At 38.1% G+C, this 22,623-nt stretch overlaps 1 protein-coding gene across 1 annotated transcript; it reads left to right on the top strand.

The window, feature by feature from the left end:
• Positions 1–54: 54 nt before the first annotated feature.
• heatr3 (HEAT repeat containing 3) lies at positions 55–22,623 on the top strand. Its single transcript, XM_084110472.1, has 15 exons — positions 55–327; positions 651–823; positions 2,991–3,078; positions 3,553–3,656; positions 4,466–4,575; positions 4,987–5,127; positions 12,380–12,690; positions 13,368–13,458; positions 13,625–13,779; positions 15,990–16,072; positions 16,158–16,294; positions 20,294–20,382; positions 20,487–20,630; positions 21,091–21,267; positions 21,675–22,623. The coding sequence occupies exons 1-15, from the start codon at positions 196–198 to the stop codon at positions 21,786–21,788; spliced, it is 2,049 nt and encodes a 682-aa protein (XP_083966598.1). The 5' UTR covers positions 55–195; the 3' UTR covers positions 21,789–22,623.

Raw genomic sequence — 22,623 nt, 5'->3', positions numbered from 1 at the left:
TTCAACTGCAGTGTGTTTTTGACCCACAGGGTGGCGCGCCAGTCTTTTCGACGACACTTTACTTTACGACTATCTCTTGCGCTTTACGGCAGCTGCTAATGTCCACATGGTCGCTCGTGTTGTGAGATTGCCCGAGTTTTAAAACAGTTTGGAGTTGATTTTACACTTCAAGTGTATTCCAAACACATTAAAAACATGGGGAAGACTAAGAACACCAAATTCAAACGACCACCGTTTTCTCCTGATGGTCTTGCAGCGACTCCTGTTAAACAGGCTGTTGAAGAATCAGAAGATGAAGACTCTCCGGCAGCGGAGCTACTCGATAAAGTAAGCTTCCAGTACTGTGACAACTCTACAGAGTTACAGTAAATTATGTCTAGGAATCCGAATACCCCAAAACACTGAGATAAAAACAGTATTAGTGTATCAGGTTAATATGGAGTGTGTAATGACTGTGTCAGCTCTTTCTCTGATGGGATGTTGACATTGAATAGATAAAGCGAGTCAGCAAACCTTCTCAACTGACTGATGCAGCTGTCAAGCAAGTGAAATTCAGCTCTTCAGCTCTGAACCAGCCAATCTTTCTTAACTTACATAGGTGGGTTCAAATATATCTCTGTTTGTAACTCTCTCTCTGTATGCATGTACAGTTACAGAGTCCATCAGCAGATGTGCGGGAGTACGCCTGTGCCAGTATCTCTCGTGTTGTACAGCAGAGTCAGGCGATCCCAGGATTCCTCCAGAGAGATGCAGTCAGGAAAATTGGACCTTTACTGCTGGATCGCAGCCTGGTGGTCAGAGAGACTGCTGCTGGAGCTCTCAGGTACACACACACACACACACACACACACACACACACACACACAATCTTAAGTCTATCGCTCAGGTGAGACTGACATTCTACACCTGAGCTGTAGTACTATTCAACCACCATGGAGCTGAACTACATATTTTCACAAGTGTACAGTGAGGGCTTTTTACACGTAAAATATTATGTTTCTTTCTAAACCCTGGTTAAATGGAATCCTGGGTTATCTTGCTTCACATTTCACATTGCTCATAATTTACTGAGGTAAACAATTAATCCTGGGTTTTCAAAAGTGGGCGTTTCATACTGTACTTTCCTGAAACCCAGGTTAGTGTTCTTATTTGCATAAATGCGGTCAGGGCTGGACTGGGACAAAAAATAGGCCCTGGCATTTTGGCCCAGACTGGCCCACTACATAATGATCATAAGCACCATATGAATATGTATACCAACTCCTATTCCTTAAAACCACTAATGCCATGTAATGAGTGAGTAGGAACAAGTGAGAGTTAACAGATGAAATAAGTACAAAATTGTAATTTATTAATACAATTGAACTATACTCCAAAGTGATGAATCCTAAAACAAGCTATAAGCTGCATTGGCATAGCAATACCAGTGTTTCTCACAGGATTTTTGGTAAAACTGTGGTGGGTGGACCTCGGGCCTTCTAGGGGGGTTTGGGGGCATTCAAACCTCTTTTAGTAACAGTGTCTGTCTACATTACACTACTACATAATAATAGTTATAATATTAATTCCTTAACAGTAATAGCCATATATTGTAAAACAAATGCACTGAAAAATAAAGGAAACTTTCATAATTAGTTTTGTACTAATTTCTATACTTGAAAGAGATAAGCACATGATCTTTTATTTTGACGGAAACTGCATCAAGCTTTTATTTCGGCTAAAAACATAGTTTACAAACACGTCTCATTAAATTTCTAGTGAATTGCGGTAATCGTCAACTATGCAGATGTGGAAATAATGCGTAACTGGGCAATGGGTTCCTACATTCATGACATAGCCTAAGTTGTTTGAAAGTAGTTCTGCTTACCACAGGCTCTACACTCACTCGTCTCTCTCCTGATCCTCCTCACTATCATCATCAGCCACTGGAGCTGATGAAGGTCCTGCTGCTGCAGAAAACATATATTTTGACACATTTTACAGTGTCTGCTTGAAGAGCCTGTTTCTATTTTTCACACTATTTCTGTGCACATTCCTTGCGTTTCTTCTCCATCTCTCTATTCAAAATCAGACTATTTTGACAGATACACACTGATACTGCACGCTCGCTCAGAGCCCAAAGGGGGAGGTGTTTAAAGATGTGATTGGGCCATCCCAGTGTCGATCAAGAAAAGAACCAATGGGCTGCTGATCATGGGCCGGTCTGTCAGAAAAAAAACCTAACTCTGACTTTTTTTGACCAATGCATTACACCGGCACAAACCCAGCGCCGCCAATTAAGCAAAACAAAACAAAACGTATGAGTTTTATGGGCCGTTAAGACAAAAAAAAAAAAGTATGAGATGTATCGGCCCAAAAAGCACGTCGGCCCACCGGGGAAGTGCCCGGTCTGCCAGATGGCCAGTCCACCCCTGATTGCGGTCAGTGTCACTGATTGGACAAATATAGATTTGCATGTGACCTGTACATAAAGGGTCTAGCTATGTGCATCCTCATATTATATTGCTGACTGTACTTTTTCCTGAATGGACTATAAGATATGCATCTTCTTCACTCAAATTGTCAAACTTTTCATCACCATTTGACACTTTTTCCTGTCAAATGCTGAAACTACTGTTTATACGACAAACTGTGTTTCTGTGACTGCCCAAAACATGAATAAGAGGCAGTCAATTTGCTGTCTTTTGCTAAGCATCTAGCTGTACTGCATCTATTCACACTGTACAAATGTACCACTGCAATGTAGGGTTAAATCCGTAAAAGCGTTGCTATAAAAAGCGACGCAAACCCTGCTTTTAAATTACAAATGTGAATTGTTCTTCTACCCAGGGTTAAAAGGGTTTTAGAATAGCAATAACCTGAGGTCAAGCGTAGTGTGAAAAGCCCTAAAGAATCTGTCACACAGACTGCTATCACTTTTACACAGCTCTTTGATACAAGACTCCTCTGCTTTGGGGTTTATTCTGTAAAAATGACCCTCTGTTTTACAGGAATCTTAGTGCCTGTGGAGGCCCTGAAGTATGTGAGGACATGGTGAGACAGGATGTGCTGACATCTCTGTCTGCTGTCCTGAGGGAGGTATGAATCAAGGATCAATTCACTTTAAACTTTTCTCTATTTACGTATATGATGAAACACGCACAGGCTAGTAACGCATGTATGCGAAAACCATCTAAATGTGTAAACTATAAATATAAAATATAAACGCTATTTTATAGCTAAAATATAAACGCTTATAATAATAGGCTTACCATCGTGAATGAGGGTAAGACAAAACACATTTTGGAAGAAGGATTGATGATGTATTGACTCTAAATTAAAATTTTGTTAATATTGAACAAAAAAAGTTACATAGTGTACCTTTAAATGGGAAATGAGTTAGGTGTACTTCCAAAATAGTCTTAAACCAACATAAAAAAGAATTGACAAGATCATGGGTCATTATCCTGCCTGAAAAATTGTGATATTAACACCGCCCACCCCTAGTGAGGAGGAGACATTTATTTATTTATTTATTCATGAGACTCTGTTGTGTGTGTTTGTGGAGAACAGTGCTGTGCTGGCTTTGACGTGACGACCTCTCCTGCTATGAAAGGACAGAAACACACGGTTGAAGACGTCGCCAATGAGGCAGTAAATTTACTTTGGAACCTCTGGTAAGACTGAGCTCAAACTAACTCCAAAGTCTTTTTTGTGGTCATGACAGATTGACGTTTATACCTAACAAGAGTATTAATTTAAATGTCTTAGAAATGCCCTTGAGTGTTTCTTGTGACCACTTGACAGTGCATCATCATGCTTTATAGTGTCTCTAGGGCAAGAGAGACACATTCCCGGTTACTCCTGGTGTTTTCCTTGGTGTCTCTTGTCCACTTTCAACCACTTCTGTCTTGATTTCTTTGAGGGGGGAGGGTCTTTGTGCGGTTAAATGTATGGGCTTTTTCAGATTTTTCAATTTAATAGACAAAATCATTTTGCTTGCACAATTTACACATGAACGCGACCGGAGACGCCGGAAAAACATACAGAGAGTAGCAGCTAGCGCTCTTCACATAATGTTTACGCATTAGGTTAGTAGACGAAGAATAGGCGCTCTTTTGTGGCTGTTCGAATGTATTCGTTTTTGACTACCTCTGGAAGTGGTTGAAAATGGACAAGCTCAAAATGTTTTAGACCCTGTTTACACCTGTATTTATTTACCGTCGTCCACTTGTGATCCGATCGACCAAAACACATCCTAATACCAGGTCTAAACAGGGCCTAGATTGATCAGTTTTCATTAAAAGAAAAGTAATTTAGCAAAACATTAAGTGATGGCATTTAGAGTATTACTTAGCATGTGCTTAAATTAAAACAAAGCATGAAGAGTTGTGCTGTAACCGTTCAAAATACATTCAAAAAGTTGACAGGGTTGCAGTCTTGTATGATCTGTGTGCCTCTGTCTGTTTTCCTTGTGGCTGTGTAGTGAGAGCAGTAGCAAAGCAGTGTCAGTGTTCAACAAGACTGGACTTCTAGATATTCTTCTACACTGTCTACAGAGGCACCCTCAGAATATGGAGCTGGCAATAACAGCAGGTACACACACACACACACACACACACACACACACACACACACACACACACACACACACACACACACACACACACACACACACACACACACACACACATACATCCTGACTGAAAGATTTGTATAATTTGTTTTTGTATCATTGTCATTTGCAAGATTTGTTTACACAAAAATATTAAGCAGCAAAGCTGATTTTAACATTGATAATAATAATAATTATAAAAGATTCTTGAGCATCAAATCAGCATGTTAGAAGTATTTCTGAAGGATCATGAAGACAAGTTATTTTAAGTTAAATTCAATAATTCAAAATAGTTTTTACTCCCCCTCAGATTGTTACATTTCATTCTCACACTCCTGTACTTGGAACTATTTAGAGGTTGTTTGTGTATGTGTTTTTTTCCCCCTTTGTAGCTCACTGCTTGCACACAGTAACAGAAGAGAACTCAGAGCTGGTGCGCAGTGTGAATGCAGGGGTATTTGGCATCTTGGACAACATTCTGTCCACCACACACACCAGTATGGAATACACTCTCCTGCGCACACTGGCTGCAGGTAAAACAACACGACACTGGACGTGTAATAAATATTTTTACTAAATACATTTGCTACATCCAACCTTTTTTACAACATACAGATGGTACTCAATAAGAATGCTTTTTTTGTGGCAGGAAAAGCATTTCTGCTCTTGACCATTAAGTGGCGCAATAACCATAGATGTTATAAATGTTAGATTATGTCCATTATTATGGAGTGGACTTATCACAGCTCGTTTTCGCGCCATGTGGAGATTTAAAAAAAATACTATCTATAAGATTTTTAAAAATCACATTCACATAACCAAATTTAGTAATCCAAAGCCAATGTAAGCATTTGCTGTTTATGAATTCAGACAGAGCAGGACATGTCAAAATTGTGTTTACTTTTTCATGGAGTGCACTTTATAATGCACTACCAACACCCGCATTCCATAAAAAAAAATAAAAATCTTAAGCCTAAGTATTATGTTCTAATCTCCTGATATAAAAAAAACTATAGAAATGTGAACTATTAGGCTACACATTTGCATGGGAGTATTGAGAGTGATAGCATAGTTTTCTAATAGGCTTTATGAATTAGTAGGCTTTGCAAGGGGGTATTAAGAGTGATAAGACAATAGACTTGTGAGCAGGGCTACAACACATGCTGCAATTGCACTTCAGGCTATTCGAGCTCAAGGTTTAACATGGCTTGTTCACAAGCTTTAGCCTCTAGTTTAATATTTGTCACAAATAAAAACATTTGAAATGTACATTTGATTTGACTTTTATTATAACAAAATACTATAGTATTAGGCTATCTTTATTATTAATTGATAACATTGTAAATATTTGCTCTTAACCTATGTTGACTGACAGCGTATGTTTTACCGTTCTTAGTGAGGCTTAGAAATAAGAAACAGCAGATTATTATGGTCCAGCATTTGTTTTCGTGAATCACTCATGAAAATGAGATGACTGACAATGATAACCAAAGCAACGGTAGAAGAACAACAAATTTCAAAACAGATCCATACATTAAACAAACCAGTTTTGGCTGAATATGTTTATTATAGCTTTAAAAAGACCAAACCTTTTTGTTGACTAAAAAAAAAAAAAAAAAAAAACTAAATAGGTATTGCTTTTTAGTTAGTTTTTATCATAAAAATAAACAAAATTCTATGCTTTTGCTTTCCTTTAATCCCTTCCTATTCTAGCTTATGCTACGCTGAGCAATGTCTGGAATGTATGTTGACCACTTCCTTTGTATATTTGCCTCTTCACGATGAATCGCTTGCTGTATTACTCATTTGTAAGTCGCTTTGGATAAAAGCATGTGCGAAATGAACAAATGTAAATGCTTTAAACATAAAAACTAATACAAATTAAAAAGGATACTTAAATTTAAATTCAGTAATAAAAAAAACATATTGCACATTTCAAGGTTTACATAAATTTTAGGACAGTATTTATTTATTACAGGTTTGCATAGAGTTTAGTGTTTGTTCCCTGTGCGATTTTATTTAAAATGAGGAATACAGAATCTTATTCTTATTCTTGAGACGTTTTACATTTGAATTGCCAAAGAAATTGCAGCATTGCTGTGTACAATTAAAACAGTGCGAAATGAAAAGAAAGAGTACAATGCAACAACATATTAAGAACAGAAGTTTTTCTGTGCTCCCTCTTGTGGACGCACTGGTTCTCTTTCAGCAAGTTTTTTGTCTTCCTTGCTGACGCACGCCTGATCTCTCTCGTTTAGGTAGTGAAATTAAACTTTTAAGGGAAGAAACACTTCATATTATATTGTAGGCTATATAATAATACTGCATGTGCCACAGTGTGTTATCCAAACCAATTGCAAAAACCAACTGTAACAAATTATTTATACTTTGTTCCTTTAAAGGAACCGAATGCCTTGAGTTCACCTTACAATAAAAACGAGGCTGTGTATCCACTGCTCCACTCACATTAGTTTCTATAGAGTTGGCAAGGACACGTTGCTCAACAGTTCATGTTTAGATAATGCCAGATTGTTGACAATCCTAACACACTGCTCAAACATTCTAAACCCTACAAAACCAATTGCAACACTTGGATTGAAATTTTTTATGTACAACCTTGAATGCGTCACAATATTCATAGCTTAATAAGATACATTTGGACGCATCGAGACATTTGCATACGCCATCTGTTGAAATACATCAGTGAATTATTAAATGTAGTTTCAAACGTTTTATTTTTAAATAATTTGGTCAAACTAATTTGGTCACAATATAGACAAAGTAAATAAATCTGTGTGATAGAAACTCACTGTTCCCATTCAGATCCACCTAAAAAAATATATATTTTATGGTATAATGCACACCTCAATCTAATCTAAAATACTGGTTAGTAAAATGTAAGCACACTTCATGCAGTGCCGTCAATGTAATATTTCACTGTAACAGAAGTCAAATAGCTGGAACATTAAGAACTTGTATGATGAATAATTAGCCAAGAATAAATGTTATAATACTATATTATTGTTATTATTATTACCAGTGATTTATTAAAATTGTTTTATCTTCATTTACAAGTCAAAATGTCACAATTGCTGCCTTACTGAGCAATGATGTGGGTGAAAAAAAACATCACAACATTTATTTCCATCAGGAGGTGCATAATTTTTGGTCAAGATCTTGTATTGACAATGCAAGAGTCAGGCTTTCAATGAATTCAAGGTCTGGACCTTGGTGCCAATTCATGTGTGAAAATGATTCTTCAAGCTCCCTCTCAACCATTCTTTCACAATTTGAGTCTAATGAATCTTGGCTTTGTCATCCTGGAATATGACCATGATGTGCATTCCCATGAGGGATAGCCATGATGTCTAACCCTTCCTACATGCTTGTTTAAGAAATGAAAAGCTACACACTCTATAAGTTAGGGTTAGAAGAACTGTTGCCAAACTTGCTAGAAACATAATCACTGCAATAATGATCCAATCATAGACTCTTAAAAAATTACCTATTTAAATACAAACAGCATAATATTATATTATTGCAATAGCCTACTCCAAGACATGGTAAAAGGTTAACAAAAAATGTACTGTTGATTACAATGCAGAATTTGGTATTACATTGGGGGTGTAAATGAATAGTCTTGGACTTGGTGCTGCTAACCAAATGCAATAGGACAAAGGTAACACCAGAATAAAAATATTGATGATTCTGAAGCAGAAAATACAGAATTATTTTAGACGAATTATGCTTGCTCTCTGTCACTGACTAGATATATTTAAAATAATGTAGGCCACTCTTTCCTGGTAACATAAGACATTTGTCATTATCAGGACCCGCAAATATTCCCCCATTGCATTATTATACATTATATTCAAAGTTATATATAGTAGGGGTGTGCCGGTTTCAGAATTGGTGATGACGGTTATGACGTGAGTCAAATGTGACGGTTCGTAACATAACCGTTGGGGGGGGGGGGGGGGGGGTTGCGACGTTCGTCTGTTATATGCTGTGTCAGAGAATGTCTAATAGGAAGAGAATTGGCACTCTCTGCTTACTTCCGGTTTCTGGACTGGCTGCAGTAACACGTCTCTGTCCATGCGGGGGCGCTCGCAGGCGAGTGCAGAATGAATGGAGGTCTATGGCGAAAAACCCTCAAAATCCACTTTTCTCAGGATATAATTTTTTGTCTAGTAATTTGAATGTTGTATTCGAAAGGAGATGCAAAGAAATTACACATTGCTGGGTGTTAGATTTTTTAGAGTCACTTATTTGGTTTAAAAAGTCTTTTAAAATGTCAATGACGTCAGAATGCTGACGTCATTAGCAGAATGCTAGCGTGTTATGGGCAACAACAACTCAACCTGTAAGAAATCGAAAAGAAATAAGTACTCGTTCATTCAACTTTCGACCTATAACACATGTTGAACTTGCAAAACCTACAATAAAATCTGAGATTTCTCAACGGCAATCGGGTGAAAGAGACACATTTCGCCGTATAGCCCCATAGACTCCCATTCAGTCTGCACTCGCCCGCGATCACCTCCAGTGGAATTCTAATGGAACTGCAACCAAGATCGATACAATGGGGCTAATAGGAAGTGCCAAGGCTCTCCGTAGACGGGCTCTGGCTGTGTCCAAATTCAGGGTCTACATCCTTCGGAGTACTCATTTGAAGGATGTTACGTCACAGCGCCGCGACGAAGGCTGTCCAAATTCGTAGGATCCTTCAAATGCGGCCCACAAATACGTCCTCCTTTTCCCCGAATTGGAAGGATGGGTGTGGTGGATCCTTTCCCGTCCTACCTATCCCATAATTCTTTTCGGCAGAGCGTAATGGCGGACGAAGCGAGTGGTAGCCATGGTAGCGGAGTGGGAGAGGAGTATGCTTTTCGATGTAAGTTTTTTAAAAACTGTCTTTTCAAAAAAATATATTTATAAATTTATATATATTTATAAATATATTTTTTCAGTGGTTGTCTAGTCAGGCATTTTGTTTTAGCGTTAAGCATTTTTTTTTACATTTGTACGTTTATGTAAAAAAAAAAACATTACTTTCGTAAACTAGCTTCTTCCTTACTGCCTGTGTGAATATCCCCTTATAGTAATTATTACACACAGCTAATTTGTTAGTGATTGAAGCTGTTTTTAACGCTTCTAGGGACGAAAGAGCAGACAGAAGTGTTTATAAAGCTCCGGTTGCTAGGCGACAGGATATGAGCAACGGGTAAGGGAGGGAACTGAAAGAAGGGTAGGCTGTCCAAATTCACAAACACCGATTTCCGGGTTTTGCGGTCGTCGGAGGATCCCTCCTCCTTCAACCGGGTAGGAAGGATCCTAAGGAGGATGCAGACCCTGAATTTGGACACAGCCAGCGATAGGTTTCCGATGACGTCACATTTCTCCCGCAACTCCTTACGGCGCCATCTTGTGTGTCAAGTGGGTCAAGCGTTTGTGTTACGGAGCATGATAATACCCTGAATCGGCATTATTCTGAACATAAAAATCATACGATTATTCTCCGTTTGGCTTGAGTTAATGTTCAGTGCTGCTCTTGTGAACATTTAGAGGTTTTGTGCTCTGGAGATGTGACACTTTATCTAATCATTTCCAAGATGGGCTAGCTAAATGCGCTAGCTAGCTATAATCGGCTGTCAAATCGCTGTACCCAGGCGGCTACTATCGACACAGCCCTTGAGAGGTGTTGGCTGGGCAGAAGCACACTCTGACGATTGTCCACCTTCATCACTTTCTCTGTGGCCACATCAGCTGGTCGAGCACATCGCTCCGTGCCTCTGCTCTCCATCTCTCTCCTAAGTTACACTAAATTAGCTCGGAGCGTTGTGTTGTTGTTGTTGTTGTTGTTTTACCCAGATGGTGTTGTCTTGACACTGAGTCTAAATGTACCATATAATAAGGGCTGTGCAGATATCAGCCGCCTGGCTACAGCGATGTGAACCGTCAATGCAGGGCTCCAGACTAACATTTCATTTAATTTTAAATTTAAGACTGAAATACTGCTTTCTGAATGGGTAGTGGAGACTTAAGGCCATTGCACACTGAGTCCGAAATTCGCATCTGAAATTTTCGCACGTTAAAAAAAAAATTCGACCTCACGTTATGTCAATCACGCTTGCACACTGTCTACGAAACTTTCGTCCGTAATAAAAAAATTCGGATCGGGTTCGATTTTCTGCGTTTTTCGCATCCACAGCCAGTATTTTGAGAGGTTTTTTGACAATTCAGAGCCGTACAAGCGAACAACAAAATCCAGAATGGCGTCTGACAAGTTAATTCAATCAATTAAAAATTAAAATCAATTCGATCAAGTGTTTACATGTTCTCTCGATCGGATTAGAAAAGGAATAAACCTCCCCTCAGATCGAAATTTCGGATCGATTAAGGTGTGATTGAGCAGCCAATTCGATTACTAATCATGTATTATTTGGGTATAAAATATAACTTACAGCTGTTCTGTCTGCCCAGATCTTCCGCCGGCCGGCCGTGTGTGTGTGTGTCCGTACCTTAGACATAACAGGATCGATTGGTTCAGGGAAATTGGTGGTCTTCTTTTTAATATGTGGCTCCAGTATCGCTATCAAAGCATCAAACTGTTCCACTGACATTCTAACAAACTGTTCCACTGACATCCGCTAGAGTTCTTACTAGATCAAGAAAATATGATCATATAACACCGATTTTATCATCACTGCATTGGTTACCTATAAAGTTCCGTATCAATTACAAGGTATTGCTACTGACTTATAAATCCCTAAACGGCTTAGCTCCAGTCTATTTAACGGATCTTCTATCGTCCTATAATCCATCGCGCTCTTTAAGATCACTAAATTCAAGGCTTTTGGTCATACCTAGGATATCCAGATCCACCAAAGGAGGGAGAGCATTTTCACATTTAGCTCCGAAACTCTGGAATAGCCTTCCTGATACTGTTCGTTGCTCGGACTCACTCTCCCAGTTTAAAACTAGATTAAAGACGCATCTCTTCAGCCAGGCATTCATATAACATTTTAAATCTTACTGTTCAAACTACAATCTGGCCTCTAGTTCATAAATGCCAGAGGAGAACTGGCCCCCGACTGAGCCTGGGTTCTCCCAAGGTTTTTTTTTCTCCATTGGGTCACCTGATGGAGTTTTAGGACACCATTAGGTCACTTGATGGAGTTTTCGGTTCCTTGCCACTGTTGCCTTTGGCTTGCTCAGTTGGGGATATTTTGGGGATATTAATTTAATTTTATCAATCAATAAATTTACACTAGAAACAACCTTGTTGTGTTATTTTGGTTTAATGCTGTGAAGCTGCTTTGATGCAATCTGTATTGTGAAAAGCGCTATATAAATACACTTGACTTGACTTGACTTGACATTCTGAGTTAAATTTTGAATCGCTCTGAATAATTTCGCAACTCCTTGATAAGGAGGTGAAACTCTCCTTCCTCTCTGCGCAATCTCAGGATTGGATGGACCCAATATTTCCTCTTTCTTTTTCTCTTTTTTAGAAGAAAGAGGGCAACAAAATCATCCTCACTGCTTGATGAATCCATTTTGTATTTTTTGCGTTTTTTTCCGCAAAGGTTTAATAAATACGCATCGGACTCAGTGTGCAAGGTTTCTGTGAGTGACGAATTTTAAGGCTGACGAACACGAAAAAACGCATGCGAAAATTTCGGACTCAGTGTGCAATGGCCTTTAATGTGTAGTTGAAATAAAGCTAATTTTTATAAAGCTAGTTTTAAATGGTTAATAGTTTATCTTTCATCTGTTCTTCAGGCTCTTTATGGAATCTAAAAAGCAGTCTGTCTTCTGCTCAGCAGTCTCAGACACTGACAGCGCTGGCCACCACTCTCTCACACTGTCTCATTTTGGACGCTGGGGTGCTCATCCCAGAGCTGTGGCATGCTGAATATGCCCGTCTGTCTAAAGAGACAACATCTGCCACAGAGTCAGATCATACAGACGAACGGCCTGCAGGGCACAAAGCCGAAGAGATGGAGGAGGATGTGAGAGATGAGAAGATGAATGGAAGAAAGCCCAAGGGACAAATGTCAAAAACAAAAAGTGACATTTCAGATCTGTTGCCTGTAAGTTTGAAGCTGCTCTGTCTTGTTTAAAAAAAAAAATTACTACAAAAATGAGCCTTTTATTATGATAGGTTAGAGTGCACATGGAGGTCACAGGCACACTCTTAAAGAACATCTTCACTATATTCCTCAACATGAGGACTATGTCTTATTGACTGGCTGAATGTGTCACATGACTCAAATAAGGCCATTGTGAGGGCGGGAATACCTTCTGCACTCTCTCTTTCCCCTTCAAGCCATGTCAACGCAAGTGATGGCATATCTGTCCCTCAGAGCAAGATGGTTCTCGCTCTCTCTAAACACAGAGTGACTGTCCTCATTTACATATGAGTGTGCAGGGCTACAGTAACCTCTCTGAACTCCTTTTGGCAAGTGTAACCTGCCCATAGGGTACCCTGAACATTGTCCTCTGAATGTTCATGGTGAGATTTGATCCAGATCCTCATTTGTGGCCTAGTTTTCATCTGGAACCAAAGCAAAGCATGTTTACTGTATCTGTCCTTTCCATGTTGCCATGAATGGCCTTAATTCTTTCATTTTCTGTTTCAGCTTCATCAAGTCAATTATTAGTAATCAGTTGAACTATCTTAAATCAGTTTAACCATTACTATATTTGTACAGACGACCCCAACAATTACTTTTGTGGTTTTGTTGTGTGTGTATGTTGTGGTTTTAAGAGAGACAGACTGGAGTTGCGAGAGGCCAAAGCACTGATGTCAGCACAGCAGACGTCCCTGGAAATCATCGTCAACATGTGCTGCTCCGATGGTGAGTTTGTGTTGTTTGTAGGCGAGCAGGTGCTTGGGGGAAGACATGAATATTCTGGATTAGAGGAACGATTTCTGTGTTTGTATCATAGAAGACGAGGCAGAGGATAATGTGATGGGATATTGACTCTCTCTCTGTGTGTGTGTGTGTGTGTGTGTGTTTGTAGAGCCCTCAGATGATGAGTGGGAGGAGATGTCCAGCAGTGATGAGAGTGAGGTGTGTGCTGATGGGATGCCAGACACTAATTCCAGTATGTTCTCTCCTCTCTGTCTGTCTGCTGAACTTCACACAATCCTGCTCAACCACAGCATACCTCAACAGGTAACACATATTATTACATAGTCTGCAAAACATACAATGACATGATCTTTTTGTGTAACTCTGGTGTTACAGACTCTTCTGGTCCAGTAGGGAAAACAAACCTCACATGCTGTACTTCCAGGCTGCTTTGGGATATTTGTAAAACAAGCTAAATTGGGAGCACTGTGGGCATATTTTGGCTTAATAGTGAAATGAGGATATTGTTTAGTCCTTATGAAAGATTTTCATGAGATTTTTTTTTTGAAAGAAAACCTTACTTTTAATGAGCAAGGACAGATTAATTGTATCAAAATTGACAGGAAAGACATTTATAATTAGAGCTGTCCACGGACAAGAATCCATGAAACGCGTTATTAGACCATTTTTTAAGGCTGCACAATGTATTAAAACCATTTAAAAACCATACTATAGCATTGTGCTGTTGTTAATTCTCAAAGGCAGCGATTAAATTAAGTTAATACAGTATATGCCCTGCAGGTTTAATATATACGCGCTTTATTTATTTACATGCATGTAGGTTACGTGCGTCTGAGAGCGGCTCCATTTACAGTAAATGCTGCTCCACATGAACTGTTAACATTTACCTGCATGGAGTGCGTCTCAAAATCCATCTCTGCATATGCTGTGAGTTTGGGTTGCTTATAACATTCATCTGGGAACTCGATGTGCGCCATTTCATCAGATTTGTAACGTAAATCATTTATAAACCTATGCCAAGTCCCCAACACAGGAGAAAACATCAGTATGTTTCTAAATATGCGAAATAGTCATTGATATTTCAAAATAAAAGTTTTAACCCTTGTTCTGAGTTTGCATGTTTTGATGTCCACATGTTCTTGTTCAAGAAATTACAGTGACTGTAGCAATTCTTACCATGCTTGGTGTTCACGTTACTTAATGTTAAAAGTGGACTTTGGGGGAAATTCGTAAAACATTTAAGAAATACTCAAAGAACAGTCAAAGGCAATGTTTGTATTTGTATACTATTTGTATAATATACTAAATACATACTCGGGTATTAATTGTATAAAATACTGTTCCTGTGTCATAGCTTGTGTGCAAGGTTATAATCGTTAACGAAAACGAACGAAAAAACGAAAACTAGGTGCGAAAAAACATTGTCGTTAACTGAAATAAAAATAAAAACGAGGCATTACAAAAAAACGATAACTAACTAAAACTGTAATGTGTGTTTGGCAAAACTACGTTAACTAAAATAAAATAAAATTATAGAGTAAATGTCCTTAGTTTTCGTCTTTGTCAAGGTCTTTCATTTTTTAATGCTATTTAAAACACGCAGCATATTCCCTGCTCACCCTCCGTCTCCCTGTCACTCATGTGTCTCTCACATGCGCGCGCGCGCACACACACACACACACAGCCCCTCCCCTCCGTGCACACCGTCTCCATGAGAACGAGTGTTCGTTCGACGTTGCAAGTACGCGAAACAAAGTACGCGACGTTGCAAGTATCTCCATCTCGTGAACACCTTTACACAATCACACATTAAAAAGTGGTATAAAAATATTTTAAATTCTGAATATAATTTTGTCAGTGTGTTAATGTTGACCCGAGAAGCGATTGCGCCTTCTTTAGAAAGTTAACTAGTCGCAAGTTTGAGGTAAAATGCACTTTTTGGTTGTGGTTGTCGATGTCAAAACACTATAAGCTATAAGCTGTGATTCAAATATTAAATAATGTTATGTCATTTTTTACTTTTACACTGAATGTTTGCTGCTTCAATCCAGATGAGTAGGCTATTGACTATATAGGATAAATTAAGTATAGGGTGTGAAAATTGTACAGCTGTGGTATTTGTATAGGGTGTGATTTCTGTATAACGTTAGAAGATGTGTAGATTTCTGGTACGGCGTGTTGATTTTGTAAGATTGAATGACATTTTTGTTGAGTTAGTATTACACAATACTTTTTCTGACCTTTTTGAATCTTGCCCCTGACAAATACCCCACATTACAAAAAAAGACTAAAACTAACACTAAAACTAATAAAAACTAAACTAAAACTAAGCATTTTCAAAAAATAAAAACTAAACTAAACTAGCAGACCCACTTTAAAAACTAATTAAAACTAAACTAAATTTGAAAACAAAAAGTCAAAACGAAATAAAAATAAAAACTAATGAAGAATGCAAAACTATAATAACCCTGCTTGTGTGTACTGTATTCACTTTACTGTCTGATTGTTTTCAGGTCTTAAAGAAGGCAGAGTTCCCCAGTGCTGTGGTCCTTGAGCTTTGTAGCAAACATCCTTCCTGGAAATGCCTCTTGAAAAAGTAAAAAACAAATGCTTGATGGTTTTAGTATCATGCAAAGCTATGAGAACCCTAATCTTATTCTCTCGAGCTTTGTTTCTTCTAGGATGCACCGGGTGCAGTGTCGTGCACTGACGTGTCTCCATAATATCCTTTCCTCTATGGATACAGAGTCTCTTGGTGGTGCTTCAGGGCTACAGGCAGTGGCTCTGCACCTCTCCACATTGGTCTTCAGCTCAGCGGGTGATTATTTGCTGGGAGATTAATCAAATTTTATTTTCAATTACAATTTTGGATATCTAAAATAAGTTATAACGCTTACTTGTGCCACATTCCTTTTTGCAGTGATTCTTCCAATTTGTCTTATTTTAAATCCAGCGCACTTTTTTCCTTTACAGCGGAACTGTAACTTTTGTCATGTTACATCAATATATTAAATTAATAAGTACAAATAAGTTAGAATAAATATTTTGTAGTGCACTGTGAAAGAGCAACATGGTTGATCTTATTTATTACCATTTTTATTTTTATATTTATATAAAGGGTTTGTTCACCCAAGAATGTCAGTAACCAAACAGTTGTTTATTTTTTCCATACTTTGGAAGTTAATGGGGTCCATCAACTGTTTGGTTATACATATTCTTCAAAATATCTACTTTTGTGTTCAGAAGAAGAAAGAAATTCATACAGGTTTGGAATAACTTGAGAGTGAGTAAATGATGATAGTATTTTCATTTTTGGGTGAACTATCCCTTTAATGTGTATATATATTAATAGGCCTTTATCACAACACAATAGAACGCCGGAAGTAGCCGCGAAGCAGTGTACAGCGTCTTCCGGTTATTGCATTCACCATGGCTTCATGTTAATTATCACTGGACTACTTCGCTCTCGCGTCTCCCAAAAGTTTATTATTTTTTTTTTTTTCTTGATTCCATTTGAATGGTTTAATTAAATTGTTATAACCAATTGTTTAAAATGTAATGATTTAAGCAAAAATTTCTTCAAAGGCTAACCAAACTTTTATTTTGACGGGTTGCCGTGTAGACCTTCTCTCTGTGTTTTATGATGATAGTTTCTCTCAAATGAAGCTAAAAAATGCTGCTGAAGTGACTCTCAGAGCGGCTGTGTTGATGAAGTGCATTAATGTTAATAAGTAAGGCTGAAAAAAATCGCGAGCGTCATGCGTGCCTCAGTGTGTGTGTGTGTGGTAAATGAAACGCGTCGGTGCCATTCATTCACAGAGACACGCAGAACATGCACGATTCCTATTTAAATAGTCTTTATGCGGTTTAATATTGACAGACACTGGTCTATATCGCGATTTTATTTAAGTTTACTGACCTACTTTTCATCTAAATTTGTAACTAAGTAACCACCGGAAGTGCGAGTACACTGCTTGGCGATTTCGAACGTTCCGAAACCAGGAAATGAGATAAAGGCCTATTAGTACTGTCAAATATCTAACATAAGTTTTTGTTTACATAATATATATGTGTGTGTATAGTGCTTTACGGTATGACCAAAAATTTATATCACGGTATTTTTCAAAATTATAACGTTTTCACGGTATATGATAGTTTTTTTTTTGTTTTTTTTTTAAGCATGACTGGGTGTTAACCACATCTTCTACTGATTGAGAGAGGAAATACTGCTTTAGATTTACTTAGAATGCCCTATTTTGCTGTCATGAGTGAATATTGTAGAACAATTCCACACTAGTATTAATACAGGTTTGCAAGGCCCCACAAAATGATGCTGTTTACAAAGAGGTGCCAGCAGGAGGCGGTTTCCCCGGTAACGGCTGTACGCAAAGCAGCGCAGCGCTCATAAACGCTGCTTTATCAGGAAAGATAAAGAAAGATAAAATAAAACATAACATTGAAACTCTTCTAAAGACAGTCAGTTACCTACAAAGATACTTTAATATAAAAACACCCACGCCGCGTTTTTGACTGAAATGCGCAGTGCTAATGTTTATTCAACGATGTCAAAGCCTTTTGGGAAAACTATTTGTGGCGGGCAGTGTTGATATTGTGAACCAGTGTCTGGGAAACTGTAATATAATTTGACAGCTATCAATTTATTATAGTTTAACCTATCCGTCTTCACCGTCACGCTTAGTAACACACACAGCTGTGCATCACCACAGTGCAACAGTGAAAAGGGACCCTCTCAAACTGTGTCGTGCCGCGTTCCGAGTGTTTAAGCGACATACACCGGTATTGCGGTATATAAAAAATTCATATCATAACAAAAATAAACACCGGTATTCGGTATGAACTGGTATACCGCCCAGCACTGTGTGTGTGTGTGTGTGTTACGGCATTGGTCCTGGTTTTTGTTCACACGGCGCGTTCCGGGACTGATCCCGGCAATGTTACTAGGTCCCCATTCCGGCATCAATCCCGGGACGTGTTTGCGTTCACACAGAAGGCACTCAAGCAATTTTACGGCAATTTCCCAGGATCAACGCACTGTGTGAAAGGGGCTTTAGTGGCAGATTTTAAAGGGGTCATAGACTGGTTATTTTATTATTTTAAATAAAAGGCATTTTTCCAAGCGTGATTTTAGCCTCTGATTTGAACGCTCTGTTTGAAGGGGCGTGTCTGCTGTGAGACTTCGGTGTAAACGTCCACTGCTGTGATTGGCTGACATATTTGCATATGTAATGGCTAGTATTACATGTGGAACTCTTTCTAAAACTTTTACTACGTTTCTACTATTACAGCTGTCGAGATTAAGGAATCATGACAAGTACTGATCATAATGATCTATTCCCATCACATGAAAGGTTGCAGTGATGAGAATTGAGCAGATGACAGACAGTCTGTTGATCGCGTATGAAAATATCTTATCATTGCAACGTAATTTCGGCACTCTCACGAATGCTTTCACCAGAGGTGTAAAGTCCAGGGGTCAGAAAGTAAAAGTCCTGCCATATATTTATTCCACCCATGAACTCAGCCAGCTGATTTCACTAATAAGTTCTATCTCCTGGCTGAAAAACGGTGCTAATTAGCAAATCCAGGTGATTGGAACAATAGCTACTGAGGAGGACTTTTACTTTCTGAACCTGGACTTTACACCTCTGGCTTTCACCAAATTTTGTGAGATACTGTATATACACATTATATTATGCAAACAAAAACATTTGTTAGATGCGATTAATCAATTTGACAGCACTAATATTAATATTGTTCTTTGTTTTATTTTTCATCTGTTTTTGTATTTGTTTTTAAGTTCAGTCAAATTTAAAGTTCAAGGAAATCCACTATTAAAAATACAAATAAAAAAAAAGTTCAATAAATACATGATAATATCAAAGTCATTAAAGGTGACATATTATGCCCCTTTTCACAAGATGTAATATAAATCTATGGTATCCCCAGAATGTGTCTGTGAAATTTCAGCTCAAAATACCCCCAGATCATTTATTATAGCTCGTCAAATTTGCCCTTTTTTGTGTGTGAGAAAAAAAAAGTGCTTTTTTTGTGTGTGTCCCTTTAAATGCAAATGAGCTGCTGCTCCCGCCTCCGTTCAGAAAAGGGCCGGCAGTAACAAAACACGTGAATTTCAGTCAAATTTCAGAAATAACCAGTAGCGGAGTGTAGTCGTATATAGAGACTTACGAAGAGGTTGCAACTTTTAGATGCACCTGGACGTTTCTGAATGGTTAGTGGATAAATTTATGTAGTTGTTGTGGAGTTACATTGATTCATCGCCTTGTATGTACCGTCATGTTTAACTTTACACAAGTTGACACAGTTCCCTGAGGTCTTCATAAGACAGCTGTGAATTTTTTTGGTCAAATAGTGTTCTGTGCTTGTCTGTGCAGCCAACGACAGAACAGTTTGCATGCTTTGCTCGAACTTTTGCCATTGCGTTAGAACTGGTTACACTGTTGTCGCTTGCGAAAACCAAATGGCGGCGATGTGGGTGGAAACGTGCAGATTAAGGGGCGGTAATATTATAGTAAGATCCCCTTCCTACGTCAGAAGGGGAGCGAAATCTAATCAGCGTATTTTTTCATTACCAAAACAAAGTTACTGGGTTGTCACTTTTCACATTTTCTGTGTTGGTAGATGCACCGGGGACACAATTATAGCACTTAAACTTAAAGTCAGATGTTCATGATATGTCCCCTTTAAGTAATGGTATTAAATAATTGTGAATTCAGTGTTGACCAAAATTATTGTGATTGTTGAATCATGATTTCTTCAATTCTGAATTCATTTCTAGAGGTGTTAAAGGATGAGGAGTTCCTGGAGGCTGTGACCAGTGCTCTTCGCTCTCTTCTACAGATCATGGCTACCAAAAACATCCCTCAGGTCAAAAACACATTCATCATTTTTATGCTTTAGTGGAACATCATTTCAAGCTTTACCCTGTATTTGTGTGTAACTCTGTGTGTTTTATGTGCTGTATCCTGCAGTGTATGACTCCACACCAGCTAATGAGTTTTTGTGAGGCTGCCACCAGCTGTGAGCTGGTCAGTGTGAGAGTTAACGCTCTGGCCATTCTCGGTATCACAGGAAGTTCTCTTGCCAAAGAGAAAAACACAGAAGACACTCTACAGGTAATACTGATTGTGGTAGAATTATTAGAATAACATTAGTCTTGTTTATATTGCCTTTATTATGCCCACAATAAATATAACATTCAGAAATGATTACCTTATTTTAGGTTAGAAATAATGATCAAATGTTCATTTTTTTTATAATATTTTAATTAAAATATATTTTATGTTTTGTTTAATTCTGTTTTATTTATTATTAGAAATAAATTAATCATGGAGTAAATAACATGGAATGCAGTCTCATTTTACTAAATTACAGATGGCTACATTTACCACATTCTACAGTATCTTAGGACATACATATATTTTGATTAAACAAATGAATTGTATGATAAAATATGCCTGTTTGCCTGCCTTTTAATACGTTAATCACTGAGCTGAGTTTTTGCAGTTTATTCTGCATTAGCTTTGGTCAGTTGTACAGCTAGCCTAGTCTCTCTTTTTTTTTTTTTTTTTGCAGCTGATTGGAAATGCATTACTGAATGTTGCAACGAAGGACACAAACCTGGTGGTATGTGGGGAAGCGCTGGATGCCCTCTTCGATGTGTTTGCTGATGGCGATGAAGCAGAGACTGCTGGAAAAAATATTAACCTGCTTTCATCGCTCAAAGCTCTTCAGCCAGGGTTTAGGGCCAAGGTTTGTTTAAAGCCAACAAGAAATATTATCACAAAGATACAAATGCATTCATGTTCGCACACTTGAGCTGGGATATTAAATCAGACAAATCTCACACCTCTAAATACAGGCTTAAGGTTCAAGAGCAACATTTTTGTCTGTTCTCTGAGATTGAGATCTGTTGCATAAGCACTGTCATAAGACTGTCCACAGATCCTTTCAGTTGAATTTCAGTGCTCCTTTCTGTCTTGGTTGGCTGATCTTAAAAGTTCCACTTTAAAACTGTAAAGTACTTTTTTTCAGCTGCTTTTATCAATTCACAGTCTGACGATTCGCAACATAGCCATTGCTGGATCTCTGTATTCTAGTATGTTCTTAGGCCTTTAGATGGCAGGCTTTTCAAAGTTTGGCCTTTTGTTCCCTCACAGCTGCGAAAAGAAGGCAGAGGAAAATACAGCCCTGATCAGCTTTGTGTTCTGGACAACATAAGGATCAACCTTAAGAGATTCATCGGCTACTTGGAGAACATGCAGAGAAAATGAGGTTTCAGAGATCAGGAGTACAAATTCTCTGTAAACGGCTCGCCTAATTTTATTTAGCATTTTCTATTTGTACTCTATGGTTTTCTTTTTATGTGAGAGTGTTTATGTGAGGAAATTAAGATACAAAATTATGTTTGTAAAACCAAACATATAAGTGCTTTAATTAAAGAATCACATATCATAATGGTCTCTTGTTGTGTTGACAATTAAGAAGAAGATTTATGAATCAGTGATGTTTGTGTGTTTTTGACTTGTAATGTACACTCCCTTGACCATCAAATCTCAGTATTCATACTAAACTGCGTGAAGCAATGTCATCCTGTCTTAAATCAGATGCCCCTTTAACCCCTTGTTTATTTTCTGGCTTCTGGTAAGACCTGTCCACAGCGAGGACATCTGTAAATGATAATGGATCAGTGCCCTGGGGTTACTTTATAAACACTGCTATGTTGTTCAGCTTCCCCTCTCACCCAGTCTGTCATCATGTGAGAACAACAAAACCCTTGTATGTATTGTTTTATGGCCCACAGCAGCAGTAGATTATCAGATGTTTATGAGTTGTATTAGAGCCCTCATAAACCTGTCTACATGAAAATAAACATTGTCTTAGATGTTTGGTTATTTTGATAACTTCATATTATTAGCATGCTTAGTTAATTAGTTTTGCATACATTTAAAATGTAGCAGTTCAGGTGGATGTAAAAAACAGCATACAAGTTAAATATATTTCTCAAGAATTGGGACAGAAATTATGACAATTGTATTTTTTGTTCATTTTATTTTTTTTGTGGTAAAAAAAATAAACACTGGTCGGACCTGTTCCACTGCAATAATA

The sequence above is a fragment of the Abramis brama genome, assembly GCF_963993115.1.
Source record: "Abramis brama genome assembly, chromosome: 3".
In the NCBI taxonomy this organism is placed as follows: Eukaryota; Metazoa; Chordata; class Actinopteri; order Cypriniformes; family Leuciscidae; genus Abramis; species Abramis brama.
Note: the sequence above shows the minus strand (reverse complement) of the source record. Positions and strands in the feature narration are given on the sequence as shown.